The sequence below is a fragment of the Lissotriton helveticus genome, chromosome 9 (assembly GCF_964261635.1).
Source record: "Lissotriton helveticus chromosome 9, aLisHel1.1, whole genome shotgun sequence".
Taxonomy (NCBI): Eukaryota; Metazoa; Chordata; class Amphibia; order Caudata; family Salamandridae; genus Lissotriton; species Lissotriton helveticus.
In genome coordinates this window covers 954,612,219-954,631,667 of record NC_136070.1, presented here as the reverse complement: position 1 = coordinate 954,631,667, position 19,449 = coordinate 954,612,219, and the positions used below count along the sequence as shown (strand labels likewise).

Below are 19,449 nucleotides of genomic sequence, written 5' to 3'. Positions count from 1 at the left end.
GTCTAATTTGCAACTGCCCAGTGGAGCAACTGGTGTGCCGCAACTGGTGTGCCCTGTGAAGGAGGGGAGCGGTTTAGGGGAATGCAATGGAATTATGGGTGCCCCTGCCAAAGGAAAATTTCAACCTCAAGAGGTGGGTTCCAGATTCAGGCCACCATACTCCAGTGACCATGTAATTGACATACCATCCTTAAACTACGTAGCTATTCCAGTTTTCTGTGACCCCAGCAGTGGGTGCTGGTGGCCTGATGTTATATAACCCATACCAGGCACCACAAGGCCACATCAAAAGCATGGGACCTTTTGATGTAGCAAAGGGTGGGCAATTTGTATTATTCGGTGGTGGGTTTCATTGGACAATTCATGTGACTTTTAATTAGGTGCGTCGACTTTGTAGCAAGTGCTACATTCCATCTGCTCATACCGAAACGTTCATCACAAACAAACCACAGCTACTGTAGCCCCCCAAAATGTTACTGGGGTCTTTGTAATGGATCTTTATTACCGTAAAACTAGCTACTGTATTTTGATGCCCAAGAGCTTCACAGCAGAACTGAAGCTCCCCGAATCTTACCTAATATAAGGGCGACATGGGGCACAATATTAACTCGATTTCTACTGCTAAGCACATGGGGGCTTTCATTGTATTTGGAGTTAGATCTCTGGACGAGAAAGTGCTAGGCACTTTGGTTAATCCTCGTTTTATATTAGGGTATTACCCTAATATGTAATTAAAGTTCTAATCTTTCTAAAATAGGCTTACTGATGCGACTGAGCCCCACTTATTAGATGTATCATGTTGCCCGACTGCAACCTTTGTCTGTCTGCTGTATATACACAGTTAAAACTTTAGTAAAAACTACATTACAAAAATAGGTGCACTGAAAACTGATGTTATTATTAACTGCTACTGCACTCTGAGTGTCTAAGTCTAAACCACCTCATTGGGCAGCCCTTGGCTGCTCGTCATTGCTAACCAGGGAGAGACAAGTGCCAAATGGGACACAACTGATACCGAGTAAACGCTTTACTACCTTGGGACTGCAAAAAAACGCCTCACAAGGGATAACATTAAAGTAAATAAAGAGAAATACAGCAAAAGGTAGATAAAAAAGATGCAAAAGGAAATAGGAACAAGGGAAGCTAGAAAGGGAAGAGTGGGTAAAAGAGCAAGATGCAAAGAAAGACTGGGGGGAATTAAGAGTGAAACACAAAAAGGAGAAGAGGATAGTAAAGGAAATAAAACTAAAAAGTAGAAAAAATGAAAAACAGACAAGGAAGTAACATAGCAAGAACAGAAAAAATGAAAAAAGAATGACTGAAAGGATGAAAGAAACAAGTAGGGAAAATGAGAGATGGAAGAATAAGAATGGGAAATGTAACAAAGCAGGATTACACAGAAAAATAAATCAAGGTACCACAAGAGCAATCTAGAAAGTGGAAAGGATGGCTTGAGATAGGGAAGTATTGGAGATATAGGCGACAGGAAGGAGAGGAGTGAGTACGCTTTCGGAAAGTAGACAGGATTAAATGGAAATGGAGAAAGATAAAGAGGAGTGCAATATGTGATATAAAAAAGAGAATGAGAAGTGATACACGAAAAGCAGACTGGATATGATAAAGAGAGAAACATGGATAAACAGAAGCAAGAGGATTCAAGTGAGCAACAAGCTGGGTAAAAAAAAGAAAAATAGAATGGAGAACGAGAAAAGGTGGACATGAGATGGAAACTGGAAGACTGAAGTGACAATGAAAGTGGAAAAGCTAGAGATAGGCAATTTAGGCATAATGGACACGCCAGTAAAACGCAATCCTCCTTGAAATGTTGGGGGCAATCTAGGCATTGTTATTGCTATCTTTGACATACGTTGGGTGTGCTAGGGATTATGGTGGCATTGAAAAATGGTGGTACTCCAGGGCAAAGTTTAGGCATTCTAGGCAGTATAGTAGCCATGGCATAAGGTGACATTCACCATCATATTGTACACATCGTATGCATGATAGCCTTCATACCTGGTATAATGATCACCCTTAGGTGCCACTGTTGATATATTCACAGCAGCCTTATTGTTGCCAACCACCCCAGATAAAGTTGTGACCATGTGACATGTGGTACTCGCCCTCGGTTTTAGTAGGTCATAGTTTCAAGTTCAGCATCCGTGAACTTTGTTGTCCACCACTACAATACTAGGAACAATGTCCTGTAATTATGAAACATGAACATCTGAGGCTCATTTGGTCCAATATGGACACTGGCACGTCGAGTTTGGATGAAAATAACAACCTGTATTTGGAGACCATGATTGTTGAGTTACTAAAAATGTTAATCTGGTATTTGCGTGACACTTATTATCAAAGACGTAGACGCTCTTCGCTCTTGTTCAGGGCAAACTGAGTTTATTTAACTAAAATGAAAAGCTTAGATAAGGGAACAAGATGGATGTTTTCCAAGAAATGTCAAAGGGACATTTGAGGACAAAATTATTACATTTCAATAATAGGTTTAAAGCTATAATTTGAGAGATAATTCATAAAGATTTGATTTACTGGGACCCAACTGTAACAAATGAGGTTATTTACCACTGGTGCTGTACTACAATTGATCTACCTTAAGCACTTCATTGTCTCAAGGCAACGAGATTGAGAAGTCCAAGGCTTATTTAAGGAGGCAATGTGAGGTTGACAGCAGTGTACACATCTGTAACAGTTAATAAGGTTAATGTTTCATGAATTATTTACTTTAAAAAGGAAAGTCATTCTAATGTTCACATGCATAAAATAGAACACTCAAAATTAGGATATGCTGTGACAAACAGAAGCCTCTAGCATCTTTGTAGAAATGTATCCAACCCCAACAAGTATTGTCCCTCCTATGTGGAATAAATAGTGGTCACTGAGGCCTATGGCCAATATTGGTCTACAGAAGATGTTCACTAAGGCTGCTGCTTGACTCCTTCATGACACCAAGCCAAAACTAGGGATCCACACACTGCAACACAGTAACTGAGTCAATATTGTTCAAGATGCACTTCAAAGTCAGAAGTTCTCAGTGCAAGAATTCCAAGAAACCTTGTGTCCTTAGTTATATGTCTATAGAACAGTATTACCATCCCCTTCCTATATATCTCACCCTACCTATGAGTCATTGGGAAAGGAGCCTCTTATTCCGTTTAACCCCTTCGACGCTCATGACGAGCTGGGCTCGTCATGCAGTAGCCTCCTGCTACGCTGATGACGAGCCCAGCTCGTCATGTAAAGTGGTATCTGTAGAATCCCAGCACAGGAGAAAAATCCCCATAGCGTTCAAGGTGTTAAGAGCAGGAATTGCCAAATTTGCACTGTGTTTCCCTCTTGGTTACCACCCCAATCTTGATCACGTACCATGTTCATGTGACAGGGTGAGTGGCCAATCAATTTTACATTTTTTATTTTTCTGTAAATACTACATGAAATATATAAAGTGGCTTTTATACCCATTTTTTAAAATGAAGAGGCCTATTAGTTTGTATACTGCCTATTCGTGTATACTCACTCTGGCTGATGAAGAGTTGGTTTTTCACATAAGTAAATTTCTGAGAATCGCCACTCGAGCACTCAAGACCATGTCCAATCCTTGAGTTTTAATTATGCCTGAACACTTTTGTATGATTGCTGGATGAATTGATATTTTATACAATAGTAATCTATGTATTGCCAATGAACTTCTATTTAATTTTTTATTTAATTTGTTATAATGTTATGTTTTATATCATTGTAATTTACATATCACCATGTATTTTCTTACTCTCCGCTTGTTATTCAATTTGCTATGATGCTGTGCTTTTATGGGTACTAAGCTATCCGAATAAAGTTTATGAACTGAAAAACAAACAAAAAAAGTCAAAGTTTCCATATTGTGTTTACTTTGCAGGGATTTGGTTTCATAATAAACTGGTGCTGGAATCTTTATAAATCATTGATGCACCTATAAGTAAACTCAGCCGGACCCTCTTGACAACCCGGCAAACGCCTCCCAAAGTTGCCTTTGGGTTACTGTTAGTGATGTTTAGTGAGATGTCCGGTGTTCAGTTTCTGTCTGTGGTGTGGCACACAGTCCAATGGAGTCACTGAACCACTCTTTGCAGAGTAGCTGGTCAGGCTGCCGTTCCATCATGAATAGCCTTTCCTTGGTGACAGTTCAGGGATCTGTACACAGAACTCCACCCATGCCAAGAAAGCTTTTCCAATGGCAGGGGAACCCACTACGTGCCAACATGAATAAAGACAGAGCTACCTAATGGTTAAAGGGAACATCATACATACAGAAACTTAAACACATCAAATAATTATAAACCTTCCCATCACCAGTTACAAAAGAATCAATAAAACGGACACACTCAACAAAGTTCCAATATAGAAAATATAATTTGAGTTTGTAAAGATAACTGCATATAGTGAATATGAAACTTCAGAATAATAAACAAGGCGACTTGGAGACGGAACTTATTCTACAGTCTGCCAACTAAGTCGAGCCAAAAGAGTGGCAAACACATGAACTGGAGGGGAGAGACAGTTGTCAAAAGGTCAGGCAGCAGCATCAGCTGTCACTGTCCTCCAAAGAAGAATCTATGATCAAATTATTTCTGCTAGTCTACTTAATTATTTTTTTATACCAATCATGCAAAGGAATTTCTTTAATTGTTACCGGTAAACTGGATTTTTGGCCCAGTGATTATTTTTCGCTGGTAGAAACGGAGACAACCTAAAAGGGTCATCAAGATCCTTATTTGTGCCCATTTTCATTGCTGGCTGACGTCAGAGGGCGTAATGATTATTCACCACTTTTAAATTGCTTCGGGACAAAATACATCTATCTTAAAAACTTAACTTGTTTAAGTAGCACTGTCATAAGCACTGTCTCCCACAATATATTTACCATATGCAATCACCTTTAAAAACTAAAATTTCCATTCATGGTCTGTCAGGTCGTGGGGGCCAGGAAAGGGGCGGTCACCCTGGTGGTTGGTAGGGCTCATATGCTCGATTACGCCTCCTCCGAAGGATCCAGAGTTCCATCACGCACAGACTGTCATGAACTTTACGAGGCAGTATGAGGGGGGATTGCACGACAGCTGGGGACCTGTACCTCAACGGGACCTTCCTTCTTTTAATGATGCAAAAAAGTGTTTCAAAGTACCAGATGGCCATTTCCTACAATACGCAAAAATATTTTGCACGACTCGCAAGATATGGACTGTCTTTCCAGATGAACCAGAGGAGAAGCAAACCTTGACACTGCTGTTGGACCCGGGCTCCTGTAGGGGGACTACTCTCCCGCATATATAAGGCTCTGAAGGATCGGTGTATCAAGAATCCGAAACAAATGGACGGCTGAACTATTGTCGTCGCTCACAGAGGGTGAGTGGAAGTGGGCATTTGCACAGGTCCGGGAGGTGGCTAGCAACGCGCATTTTAGGTTCGCCCGCCCAGTTATTTTACCTACATCGCACATATTTAACGCCCCAGAGATTGTCAAGGTTCGATACCACACGCCTATCGACATGCCCTTGGTGTGGTGTGAGACCTGCGAATTTTTAGGTCTCGCCTAACGAACGTAGCGCATGTGCTGTTTTGCCTTGGCGAGACTATTGTTGTCGGTTTGGTGCACGAAGGGGACAAAACATGTGCGCGCATAGACAGGCGATGTTCATGCGCATGGCGTCTGCTCTCTGGCGTCTCCTTTGAAGGGGGACAGGAGATGGCACAGGTACAGACAGGAGATGTGCACTCCGTACGCGTGCATATCTCCTGTCCCCGCGTGAACACAGCGCCCACATGGCGTGCTTTCACTTTCGCCTTACCACTCTTCTTTCAGCTCAGCTGTTTCAGTCGCCCTCACCCTCTGTTACCTTTTAAAAGAGAGCAGACCCATCCAAGTCAGGGTCAAAGCCATGGAATACAGAGAGGAATGGGGGGGTGGGGGAATAGGAGATGCGTACTGCTTACAAATTTACGATGGGTTTGCGGCTCACTTCGCGACTACTCCCCGAAACCACCACAATCATCACCCGGTAACAGAGATTCTTGGTTTGCATAGCATAAGAAGTTATAGGGCTCAAGAATAATGGCACTCCCCTCCCAAAAAATGAGGATATCTCGGTGTGCTCAAAGGTGGGCGCAGACATTTCCCCTCCCGCTGCCAGTCTAAGAGGCGGAGGGGTTGCTTTTCTCAGCTCACATATGTATTCCATTAGAGCGGTTGGACAGGCGAAGGGCCAAACTTAAGAGGAATGTGGGACAACCAGGGGGGTATTCCGTTCATCGTGACAGAACGCCATTACGTTATACCATGAAGGACAGTCAAATGAGGAGCTCAGGACACTAATAATGGCTTACATTTATATGGCGATGCATACCGCACTTCTGCAGTTTCTAAGTGCTGTAAATCACAGGTGTTACCGCTACGCACCCTTAACGATACTAAATTTACGGACATCGGGAAGATGAAAGGCCTTGCAAGGATTCGATCTGTTGACCTGCACATCACTGCATTTGCAGCAGCAAGCAACACCTTAATGAGCCTTCCAGCCAGCTGTGTAAACGGCTATTGAAGCAGAGCTGATTAATCAGCCATTTTTAGGTTTGCAGGTCGGGTGTTCTGGGCGGTCTGGTAGGTTATGGTGTAATGTAACTATTACTCATGTACATGTAAAACGCTCCAATACCTTCAGGTCGAGTTCGTGCTATTTAAAGCTGCAAAAAAAATAAAAAAATTAATCCTGCCCGTGTTTCACATAAGAGTTCGGAGCTACAGTATGTCCTCGTGTCTGTATCCAAACCTCAAGGGATGTCTGAAAAACATGGGTCCAATTCTGCCAGGTGGTCACACCGGGGCTTGTGGGAGGTGTGGTTTGGACACGTACTAGCTAGCCTATGCTCCCGGGGGTGTGCAAGGACAGGGCACTCGAACTCTGCTACACCACGCCAAGCCCTCTGCCTGCTTCTGTCAGAGTATCTTCAGAGTTTTCAATAACTGGCAGAAAGGGAGACCCCGCCACGGGTAGGAACATGGAAGTGTAGAGTAATCACATCCGATGACATAGCCTTGTTGGTTTTTTTTGCGTCTGCTGCGGCGATCAGCTTCCAGCCCAAATATCACATGTCAGTAAATGCACTAAGCAGGAACACTGTTGGCGCTGGTTAAGTGACAGATGTCACTCAAAGGACTGTAGACATACTTGTCACCTTCGCGTGAACGATGAGGGACCCGTCACAGGAGACCTGAGTGTAGCGTCCAGCTACCAATAACCACAGACACCTTGGTTTAACTTCAGGAGCTTTATTCAGTACATCCAGCTTACTCAATGTCCCTACTCTAACTGACCAGTTCCTTTCCCCGGCTCCTCCTGTTCCTGCGCCTCCTACGACTCCGCCCCCCAACCACTAGACTACCTCACACAGCTCTACATCTCCCCCTTTCTTAACAAAGTGAGCTTAATGTCCTCAGTGTTCGCAGTTCTTCAATCCACCACACGGGTTGGCGGACGGTCTGTTCTTCAAGCCTCAGTAGCGTCGAGTCAGTGGTGGGTTTGGCTTTGGTCACTCTTTCCGGTGTCTTGATCAGGGCGTTCTTGACCACAATGCGTGTGAGCTGTTCACTCTCACGGTCTGCAGTCATCATGTTTCCTTCTAGTGGTGTGACAGTTGGTTCGGGTGCTCGGTCCCTTTCATGAGTGGACAATGTTCTGGTCCTTTTATGGGCACCTGCGTCTACCCTTGCCCCCTCTTGTCTTGTCCGGTCGAAGGCGACACTGTCGTCCACCTCTGGGTCATGCACATCAGACAGTACGGTATTATCTGACGAGACTGTCTTGGTTCGGTTCGGTAGCTCATGCACAACCTCGGATTGTCTGACGAACTCGTTGTCTATCTGTGCATGGGCATGTTTTTCACTCATCCGATGATCTCTCTCTACTGACATGTCTGGCTTTCTCTGCGGAATGGCTGGCAGGTCCCTTCCCGTCCGGTGACTAAGGTCCACTGTCTCTGTTTTCCTTTTATAGGTCCTTTGAGTCAGCCTTTCGGACCCCTTCAGGGGTGACGGTGTCTGGTCCATGTCCGGATATGTTTGTGATTGACATGACAGATTGTCTTGTGGCGTGGCTGAGTAATTAGAGACCTTAGTGTGTGTTACGTTGCTCTTGACAGGAAGGGTGCCCTTTGGTTCTATGGCGCGTTCGGGTGGTTGACGCCATGGCTGTTGGCGGGACCATGACTTGGTCAACTCACGGGATCGAACAGCTGTGCTCTCTGGGGCAGAGAAGTCTCTTGTTGACCTCCAGGATCGGACGGACGCGCTCTCTGAGTCAGAGGAGTTCCTGGCCATGGACGTGCTTTCTGGGTCAGAGAAGTCTTTTGTCGATCTCCAGGATCGGATAGATGTGCACTCAGTGTCAGAGAGATCCTTCTCCCCTTTCCTTCTCCAACGTTTCTCTGAAACTGTCTTTGGTAATGGATTTTTGAAGTCCGTAATCCATGGCGAATTGTTCTTCCCCTTTGAGTTGTCGTTGAGATGTTTCTCCGTGTGCCTTTGTTGGAACGTCTTCAATGCCGTCTCATTTGGGAGGTTGTTTGATGATCCTGTGCTTGTTCCTTGTGCTTGATCCCAAGCTTTTGCCTCATTGTCTTCTTGTTTGGTTCGTTGTAATGGAGGATCAGTCCGTCTTATGCGACCTGTTTCTCCTTCTCTCTTGTTGGATGCTCCAACACTTCTGATTTGAGTTGTATGTGTTCTTCGGCCAGATGTTTCCTTGGACTCGTCTTCACTGCTGGTCGACTGATGTTCCTGCGCCGACTTCCGGTGTTGACCAGTGCGACCCCTTCTTCTATGGTTATTCTTTCTCTCCCACTTGCTGTGCCGGATGCCCTCTTGTCCAGGGGTGCGATCTGTCCCACTTGATGCTCTTTCCCCATCAGAGCATTGTGTGTCATACCTTGAGTGACTCCTTGAGGAACTCCTGGGAGGTGAACAACTTCTTGGAACGGTCTTTTGGATGGTCGACTCTGGGTCATCTGACTCCGGGTACTCCTTGGTTGACTTCGAGTGGTCGGATGTTGAGGAGTCTGACCCTGAATAATCTGTGTCATTTCTTTGTCACTGTATCTTTCCCGTTGTCTTTTTGCTGGTCTGCCTTCCCTCTCTCTCCTTTCAGTTCTGTTTGTTTGCTGAGTTCTATCTTCCTCGGTATCTTGATGGTTTGCGCTTAGGTGCACGTCCTTCAATCTTTCTCTTGCTTTGATTTGCATTCCAATTTCGGCCTTCTTGATGATCTCCTTTAACGACCAATGCCCTTGCAGAATCTTACGCTTTGTGTCAGGGTTTGTGCAACCTTCAACGATCCGAAGTCGAACCGCATCCTCATTTGTGAAGGTGTTGAAGTGGCAACCTCGTACCATACTTTGCAAACGAGTGATGAAATTTGGCAGCGGTTCGCCTGGCTCCTGCCGTGCTGTATTGAAAGCTATGCGATTATGATCCACATCTGTCTGTGCGTTGAGATGAGCACAGAGCTCCCTTTGGAGTCTTTTGTAGATTTCTGTGTCCTCCTTGGAGAATGTCCTGATTGGGCATCGGCCCTCCGGACCCACCAAATGGAGGAGTAGTAGCAGACACTTCCTCTCTCTTTGCTCACCATTGGCCTTTAAGAAATCTTCTAGTGCTTCGAGCCACCGGTGTCGTTTGAGATCGGAGATCCAATCATCAGTCTGCATCGCCGGGGCGGTACTTCACTGTATGGAGTGACCCGCCGTGCTATGTCTCCACCCGCCATGAGAGAGGGAGATTCTGGTCAAGGTCTTTGGTTTGGTCGTTTGCTTAGAGATTGATGGTCTTTGTAACCAACGAGGTATGCGTCGGCGAATGAGCTTGGATGGTTCTGCTCTCTCCGGGGCCCTCCTCTGGGTCTTCTGCAGTACTGTCCAGCAGCTCTTCCCTCTTCGGCGCTCTTCAGTTTGCGCTCAGTGTCGTTGTTATCCACGCTTGTGTGTTTGCCTTGCCACTGCTTGTTTGACCTTCGCCAATGCTTGTTCGGCCTTTGCCAGTGTTTGTTTGGTCTTCGCCAATGCTTGTTGATTTGCATGCATCAATGTTTGTCTTATTGCATGAATCACTGCTTGTTTATTTGCATGTACCAATGCTTGTTTAATCTTGGCCAATACTTGTCCTTGCATGCACCAATGCTTGTTGTTTTGCATGTACCAATGTTTGTTGCTTTGTTCTTGCCAATGTTTGTTCACCTTCTGGCTGTTGCCTGACTCCAAGATGGCCGCCTATAAATCACACACGGTACGTCCCAGAAATCCGCCTGACTCAAAGATGGCCGCCGCTATGGGAATCTCGTTTCCCACGAGATCTCAGTCTCATTCAAGCCTCCAGACACACGTCTCTTCACTCGGCACTCACCGGCAGCCGATTTCCAGGCGGAGAGCACTTCCAGACGCGCATCTGGGCATCCACGTGGCAGGTAGGATCGGGGTGAGCTCCCGACCTCCGTTTCTTCAGCTGCCTCGCCACTCCTCACGCATCGGGGGTGAGACCCGATGCCGGCCGACTCGGCACTTGTCCTCCGGTGCCTCTGCAGGGGTCACTTGGCTTCTGGGACCCCTTCCACTTTACGGGTCACTTCACGAGGGCTGGGGTGGGCTCCCAGTACCATCTTTGTTGTCGGCGTCACTGGGGGCAAGTCCGACGCTTTCCTTTGGCGCGAAAGCGTCTTTCAAACGCCGGCCATACAGCGCTTGTCACCGGGCTCTCGGGGCAGCGTCCTCGACGTCGGGGGACTCCGGTCTCGATCTGGGGTGCTGGACAGGGTCGGAGTGGGCTCCCGACTCCTGTTTTCCTAGGATGCCAAGTTGCACGCATCCAGCGTGACTCGCGCTTTCGGCGCGAAATGTCTTCATATATCGAGCGTTGCAGCGCTCGCTGTCAGGACTCTCTTGGGGCTCCTCAGCGTCTCTGGGGCCGAGGTCACTTACTGCCGACTTCCTCTTTTCGGCGCCCACTTGATTCAGCAGCGGAGCTCGCTCCTCGACGCTGCGGGGACAGGGTGGCTTTACGAGGTGCTGTGGCTTGTGGGGTTTTGCTCATCCCACCCTCGTCGCCAGCTGTAGCGTCCAGCTACCAATAACCACAGACACCTTGGTTTAACTTCAGGAGCTTTATTCAGTACATCCAACTTACTCAATGTCCCTACTCTAACTGACCAGTTCCTTTCCCCGGCTCCTCCTGTTCCTGCGCCTCCTACGACTCCGCCCCCCAACCACTAGACTACCTCACACAGCTCTACACTGAGTACTGTCTCTTTAAAGTTTGCATCTACGTCCCTGTGGCCGGTGTCTTGTTTAAATCCCACACCTGTTATGGCTCTTTCAGACCGCATCCGTTTCCTGTGTGTCTCTTTCCGGGGTGGGGCCTATATTTTGTGTGGATGTCTAGTCTCTTTCAGCCTTTAGTTAACCGTGTTGACTCTTGTGTCTCGCCCTGTCTATTCTCTTGGGGGGTGTGGTTCATGGTGTGTCTTTCTCTCTCACATGCTGTGCTATCTATCGCTGTTTGTAATTGCCATTGTCTGTCTCTCATTCTCACCCATGCACCGTCTCCTGTGGGATATTTTGTGGGCCTCCTTGGGTGTCTCTTGCAGTACGCAATCACTGGCTATCTCTTCTTTTCTCACTTGCATGGTCTCTTGGTGTCTGTGTGTTTATTTTATGTACATGACCTCTATCACAATGTGAGCAGTCTCTTGCACTTTGTGATTGCACTTGTCTATCTCGGTTTTACTCTAGCACCGTCTCTTTGGATCCATGCAATGGTTAATTTTTTTGAATTAATATTTTTCTATACATTTCTCTCAGGCCTTCAGTGTCCTTTCCAGCTTGTTTAATGTTCTAGCTACAATTGGCACCAACCAGATTACCCAGAAACAAGTAGTGATGTTCAGACCTTGGAGTATACTTAACTCAAACAAATGGGCCGTCATATTAGATGACTTCTTCCCTATGTTTAAATATCTAAAGTGAAAGGTAGTAGATTTGTGCATTTCTACTTCCCTCAATACCATCACTTCCCTAGGAGGACAGATACCTAAACAAGCATTTGCAATGCAATAGGTCTTGCATTTATGCGAGTTTGAGCTATTGACATTGCAAATAACAATGCCTTTTTTGTTTTTGTTTTTAAAACAAATAAAAGGCATTGTCATTTGCAATGCCAATAGCTAAACTTGTGTAAATGCGAGACCTATTGCATCGCAAATGCTTGTTTACATATGACCTGGGATTGTGCTCGACTTGTTGGTGGGTGGTACTCCGCGTGCTGTAGGAGGTCACTGATGTGGGTTTCGAGGCGTTGGTTAAACATGGTCTTTTTCGGCGTACTCAGGTGCTAGTATACGGCATAAATTTGCTCTCCTGGGACTTCTACTTGCCAAGCACCACATTGCCATACACTGGACTCACACTGTACCCCGTCTCCCCCTACTCCGGCCAGATAAGTGGAGAGCGGACATGCATTAAGAGGGTGTGGCTGAAGAGTGCTGGCTGCGCTCGATCAGCACTGATAAAAATGCAGAGCGCGACCTGGAGATGTGGGGAATCATGGTAGAAGGCCTGCCGACAGTTGGTGGACCAAAGGAAGGGGACATGGCCTCCTCGCAGACTGTGGCTCTCGAGGCTTCCGTGACTGGGTCGGAGGGTGACCCCCTCTCTGGTTGAATGAGATAGAGTGCAATTTGTGGCACTGTAAGGTACATGGGTGGAAACGCTATGGACCATTCCAAATGCAGCTTGGGATTAACCCCACCCCCATCCCCTCCCCCAGAGAAAAGGCCTGGAGAGTTGGATAAAGGCCAGATCCCCACAAGCTCATGTATTGCCACATCGACGTAGTTGCGTTCTACGCCTCGCTCAGCAGATCATGCCAATCCTGATGGCTACCCGGGGCACACTTCCGCCCTCTCCCCCTCGCTCAGATGGAACGCTGCTCGGTCCCTGAGAGGTTAGAGGCTTCGCTAGCACACTTGGGTTGTTCCTCAACCTGCTGCCTGAGGATTCATTGAGGTAATGTTGACTGTCGTTGCCCAGTTATTGTTGTGTTTTATTTTTTTATTGTTAATTTTGTTTCTATACACGATTACTATTTGTGGGAGTTGTCCTATACCTCAAGCACGACAATGCATGCCTAACTATCACGCTTAGGAGTCGAGCACATGGGCAACAGGGAGGCCACAGTGATATCCTGTACCACTTACCTGATGTGTAAAGTAATCTGTAACATTATTTCTCACTACTTTGTGGCCAGAAAGTACAACATGTAATGTGACATGTCTGAGATAATGAATAAAAGACAGGTTAAAAAAAATATATATATATATATATATATATATATATATATATATATATATATATATATATATATATATATATATATATATATATATATATATATATATATTCTGTACATTGGTTCTTTACTTAGTGCTTCCGTCATTTTGATTCTTTTGAAACCGGTGATCTGTAAAGTACTTTTTCCAAATATGTGTGCAAACCATAGAGAAACCACCTTTTACTGTTTATACACTGACTGGGCCAAGACCAAGCTGGAGACCAAGTTAGTGCTATGTTCCTATGAACATCTCTCCAGGACCGCTGGGACTAAAATGAATATACCGATGATTCCAGAATCAGTACTTTCTCCTCTAGCAGCCCCAACAAATTCTCAAACTAGATGGAGAAATTAAAGAAGCTTTAAACCCTCTGGGCATGATACATGCTTCCTACAGCACAAGAAGGAGCCAAGGTCAAAGCATGCTCATCCTCCATATTTAGGGGGAGGAGCTTCCCCTGAGCACAGGTGACTGTGTGCTGTGGTTCATGCTTTCTGGTCAGCTTGCTGAAGGAGATCTTGACTCGTGGTCCATCGAGTTCTGGGCCATTGAGCTATCTCACACGGATCGTTTCCAGCAACAAAGCTTTGTTCCTCACAGGGGGCTGGTCAGTCACTCCTTTCTACAGACACAGTCCAATGACGTGAACAGGCCAGCTGATCTCCTTACAGCTCAGCAGCGACAGTGTTTCGAAGTGTTTATGGAATTATTCTCAAATTTGATCAGGAGAATGGCAATCAGCACCGATCCCACGCCTCAATTTCAGATCTTCTCATCTCCATTGGTGTACAAATCCTCCTTAGTCGATAAGAAAATGTTGAACAGCGTTTTGGTCAGAGGACCTAGTACGTTTCCTTCCTAGGTGTCCAGAACTGACCAATCAAAATGATTTTTATTTTAATATTTTGGGTGGTCTCCTCCAAACCAAGTGACACAACACTGCTGTTATCACCTCATGTGTGGGCATTAAGCACTGCAGTTCCCTCGGGCTAAGAAGAAGTCAGATTCATGTGGAATGAAGATCTTTGTAGGAAGAGCGGAAGCAATAGTTTTACTCAGGCAAAGTGGGGAAACATAGTTGCTTAAAATAGGCTAGTAGGCAAATTCTCCCAACACAGAAGTACATGGTTCAGGGTGGGGGAAGAGACAGAGAACATGCAGGCTCTCTGGTTTGAGGTGGATCCAGGGGAGTCTTAAAAAGCTAACCACCATGTTGTCATTGCAGACACATATGGTGTCAGAAGGACACCACCATTCACTCAGCCAAGCCCATTGGAAACTATCCATACACCATGTTACCATGTTCGCACCCCTTGTAAATGTCCCAAACATGAAGACAAAGGCCCTCAGATGACTGGGAATGATTAGACTTGACATGGTGGAGAGAGAAACCGTCCATCCGCAGGAGTGCATACGAAAAGGCCTGTAGCTCTGACTAATACAGTTGTTACCACTGTCAGACTCTCATACCCTCCTTAGCAGGGACGGGAGTCACTCCTGGCTACAGAGGTGCACCTTGGATGCTCCTTCAACGTCACAACATCAAAGCAGTACTATCATTTTTCACACCATTGAAAATTGGGCAACCGCTAGTGGGCTCACAAGTATGTCTAACTCATTTAGAGAAAACAGTACAAGGTTAACCGAAAGCGTATGGAGGCAGGAGAGTACAGCTTTACCAGAGTACCAGAGTACCAGAGTACTTTCATATCACCAAGTGCCATTTCAGAGCTTTTTTATAAAACCAAGGGCTTTTTAACTAAATTGAAAATGTTGATACAAATGTAGAATTAGACACATTGGTTCTATGAGACCTCCTACACACCTATCGGAGGTCAGTCTTAGTAGACATTCTTTGAATATTTTATGACTGCACATTCAGAAATAACGGACAATGTTTTTTGGTTAAATTATTTCGAAATTGTGCTATAAAATTCACAATTACGCCCCATGTTTTTGTTCTTTTACATTTTTACTCAGGGAGTCAAACCATGCACCCAGTCCTCAGAATATTCTTAAGGAAAGTTAAGCTTTTGTCCACCCATTCTCTTGCACCAAACAGACTATGCTTAAAAACCACAGGGCAGTAGGTTTTTATTCTGGCTACTGGCTTGATCAATGCATATAGATGGGAGCCTATACATCAACGGACTGTTGACAGTTTCAAACTATTGCTCACATTTTTCTAAGAAATGTGAATGATTTCAGTTACTTCTTAAAATAATATTTTTTGTCTAAACCAGTGTGACAGAAAATTAAAACTTAAGCCACATTTCAATAACAAGCACTGGCAAAGCTAACAAGTCTGCCATTGGCGGCTAGACTTTTGTCTTTGTCAATGTTTGTTTTTTAATTTTTTGTGAAACTTTATTGTTGGGGAGCTGCAGAGCTTTCCTATTATAAAACAACGACAACACAGCAGAAGAGCCATCACTCACAATGAAGTTAGGCAAAGGGTTAAGTGGGCTGACCCTTTGCCTCATGCTGTAGTGGGTGGAGGGCAAAAGAGGGCAAACTCAAATGTCCTAGAATTATATTACAAATATAATTTAGTAAAACTAAAAGGTCCTGGCTAATGTCAGACCAAAAAATAACCATGGTCGAAGTTTTTAAAAGATATGTGCCTGTGAGCTTTATCGTTCTGGGACTAAAATATGTTGTAAAGGATTTATGAATGATAACAATGCACGACACCCTTTTAAAATGCCCAGGCACAAAAGAAAGATCAAATTGCTAGGGGGAGAAATGCAATTTCATTGCGGCTAACACCAACAAAGCAATTCCATATGAGATAAAATGTACGGAAGACAGTTATACCTAATGGCACCTAACACTATGATACATTAGCTCAGTTGTTCAGATAAGGGTCCCTCCTGTTGCTCAAACCATTTTTACTGTATTCTTCCACAAACGTGCTATCTGTAAAGAGACCTTTAAATCTTGTTCTTATCTTGTCAGATTTGCTGTACATTCATAGACAGGGGTCATATGTCAGGCTGTGTCTTCTAGTGTGACTCTGCTTGAGGAAGGCTATACAGATTTTTTTTTCTAGCACACAAAATTTTTTAAATGTCTGTAAATTAATTGTGTTGACAATCAAACAAATAAGTCCACTTTGCGTCACTCCACTCTATGCCACTGGAATCTACTGTGCACTGCTCTACTCTATGCCACTGCACTCTAAACCTCTTTACTCAAATCCAATCCACTCTACGCCAGTCTGTACTTTACGATACTTCACTCTAGGCTACTCTACTCCCCTATACGACACTCCACAATACTCCACTCTATGATGTTCTACTCCATTAAACTCTGCTCCACTAACATTCCTCTCTATGTCAATCTACTCTTCTGTATTCCACTCTACTCCACTCAAAGAAAGGGGGCCCCTGAAGCAAATAAGGTAGAGAAAAGTCTATTATCTACTATTGTGAAATAACTACTAATAACATTTTGATATGTTTCTAAATTCTTTATTGCGATATACCTTTGTCTTCAGGCCAGCTCCCTGGGTGTATACATTGTGGTAGAGAAATTCTGTTTTGAGTAGCTTGCAACTCTACTCCACTTTACGTAACACCCGCTACACTACTCCACACCACTCTACTCCACTCAAGTCTATGACCTTCCACTCTACAACACGCTAAACACTCCACAACACTGTATGCTGCTCCAAGACACTCCACTTCACTCCTCTCAAAGCAACTCAACTCTACTGTACGCCACTCCATAACTCCACTTTACGACACACCACTCTCCTTTACCCCACTTACTTTTAGCCATGCTGAACAGCAGCCGCTAAGGTTTTCAATATTGCTAAAACAGATTGGCAAAGTCAATAGGTCTCGCATAGGCAAGACCTATTGGCTGTGCCAATGCTTGTTCCAGAATGTGGTTACACTTTCAGTTGTTTTCAGGCAGCATATTGCTCTTATCCAGTGCATAATTTGGTTTTATTCGCATCCAGGTGGTTATAAGGGGGCACAATTGAGTTGTGGCTGAAGGCAGTGAGAGTATCTTCACAGTGGGACCAAAAGGTGTTCAGAACACATGGTCATCCAATCCTTGGCCTCTCTACAAAGCGCACCAAGCACTTGGTCACATATGCCAGTTTCAGTGGCGATTCTAGACAATTGTGTCAGTGTGGTGACTCTACAGGAATTTTAGTGTACATGTTTAAGCCCGCCTTACTTTAATAGCCACCTCCCCTTTTAGGGACCCTCTCCCCAACACACACACACACGCTTTTTTCTTCCCACGTGACGTAAAGCCCTGGGTTCCAGTATCAGTCAGCTGTGCTGCTGTTTTGAGGCTGTCTTGCGAGGGTGCCCACTTCCGAGCACTCTGGGTACTGCATGACCTGTGGCTGGCCCAACAACAGCGGCCAGGCACCGACCCCTTCCTCCTTTGGGATGTTTCCATGGAGACCTGGTCGACTCATCTGCCTTGTCCTACTTTCCCGACCTCCTAGCATTACTTGCCTCAGGACTCCTGTCACTACCCCTCCTAACCTTTGACACCGAAAGGTCTCACCTGTCCCGAGCTGTAGGGTCTCCACGCGCACTCAAAGGTCGTGAAGGGCACTGCCGGCTTGCCCCCGAAGACCCTGCTGAGAGCGCCCGGGGCCGCTGCTATCCCGCACCGCAACATCTTTGCTCGTCGAAGGGTGCACTCTGCCCCCGCCGAAACGGCAGTAGCTCTAGGCATGCGCAGTGCTGATCTCCCAGCAGAGAGCCCGTCGGGAGTTGTAGTTTTAGGAGCTTACCTGCGTATGAAGCCGAACCATATTTATTTATTTATTTATTTTTATATAGCGCGGACTTTACCCGAAGTCGTCAGAGCGCTTCACATTAGGAACAGAGAGACGTAAAGAAGTGCTGTAAATTTATTATTGCACACGATTACAGGCGACATTTTTACTGTTTTTCGCCAATAACCGGTTCCGTTATTAGAGCGGAGTCCCCGCTGAGTTTTTCTTGAGTTACGCGGATTTACCGTCCACTACACCTCGATTTAATTGCGAGCCATCCAATGAGTTTTGTACAGTATGTTCTGTTATTGTATTTGCATTTATATAGCGCTTACTACTACCCCTCGCGACACTTTAAAGCACTGTATGGCGATTTGGCACGATACTCCGGGACCCAAGAAGGTTGGTTCTTGTGATTAGTAAGTTTATTCTTTTGTTTTCAGTAGTTTATTTGTTTTGGAATCAGAACGAGTTAGATATCTCAGGTAGCTGGGTGGGTGTGGGGTGTGTTAGGTTATGTGAATGATTGGTGGGGCCAACAGAGAGAGAATGGAGAGTAAGCTCCGACTAGGGAGTTAGAGGTCAAGGTTAGTGGGGAAGATTTGGGGCCCGTTCGTTTTTATGAATGAGTGTTTTTTTGTGTTGCAGTGAGGTTTGATATCATACCTTAGCACTACGCCTCTTGTCCTCGTCCCAGTTGAAAGGGACGGGCTCATAAGTTCTATAGTCACAATCCGATGGTTATTTTTTACAGCATGACATGTAAAGGGAAGAAAAGTCATTAGCGAAGCAATCAATTAGACAATAATTCTCCTTGACACGTTATAACCCACGGACCACCACTGAAGGTTAGTTAGTTTATTACAAAGCCAAAATTAGCTGAACCTAAAGACACCTCGACACGAGGGTATAGAAATACAAAGAAATTAGCATGGAGCCAAATCTGCGCATCTAGTTCAATAGGTGCAGCATAAACAACACAATTAGTTCAAGAAGGAGAATACAGAAAATCAGGAAGAAGGAGACCAAATTTCCCTGCATCGGGGGTATATGAGTGAAAAGCATTCATTCTGTCCCTGCTCTAACGCTAACGTGACATCCCTACTTAAACATTCCAAAGGACCTGATTAAAAGGCGTTAGTGCATGGAGTCTTCCTAAGAAGTCTCTCCGGCATCAATGGGTCAAGTAGCATAAAGTTACCATTGCAAGAAAGAGCTTGTTCTAGGATGCTGTCTCTGAAGGCAAAGGAGAAGTGGCACACTGTCCCTACTTCCAAC

At 45.1% G+C, this 19,449-nt stretch overlaps 1 protein-coding gene across 1 annotated transcript in view; it reads right to left on the bottom strand.

Moving 5' to 3' along the window:
• AMT (aminomethyltransferase) overlaps window positions 1–18,151 on the bottom strand; it is a 197,694-nt gene extending 179,543 nt beyond the window's left edge. The window contains exon 1 of the mRNA XM_078661218.1: window positions 17,955–18,151. Coding sequence (XP_078517344.1) covers window positions 17,955–18,128 — 174 coding nt within the window. The 5' untranslated portion in view covers window positions 18,129–18,151. The remainder of the gene's footprint in view (window positions 1–17,954) is intronic.
• Between the last annotated feature and the right edge of the window lie 1,298 nt (window positions 18,152–19,449).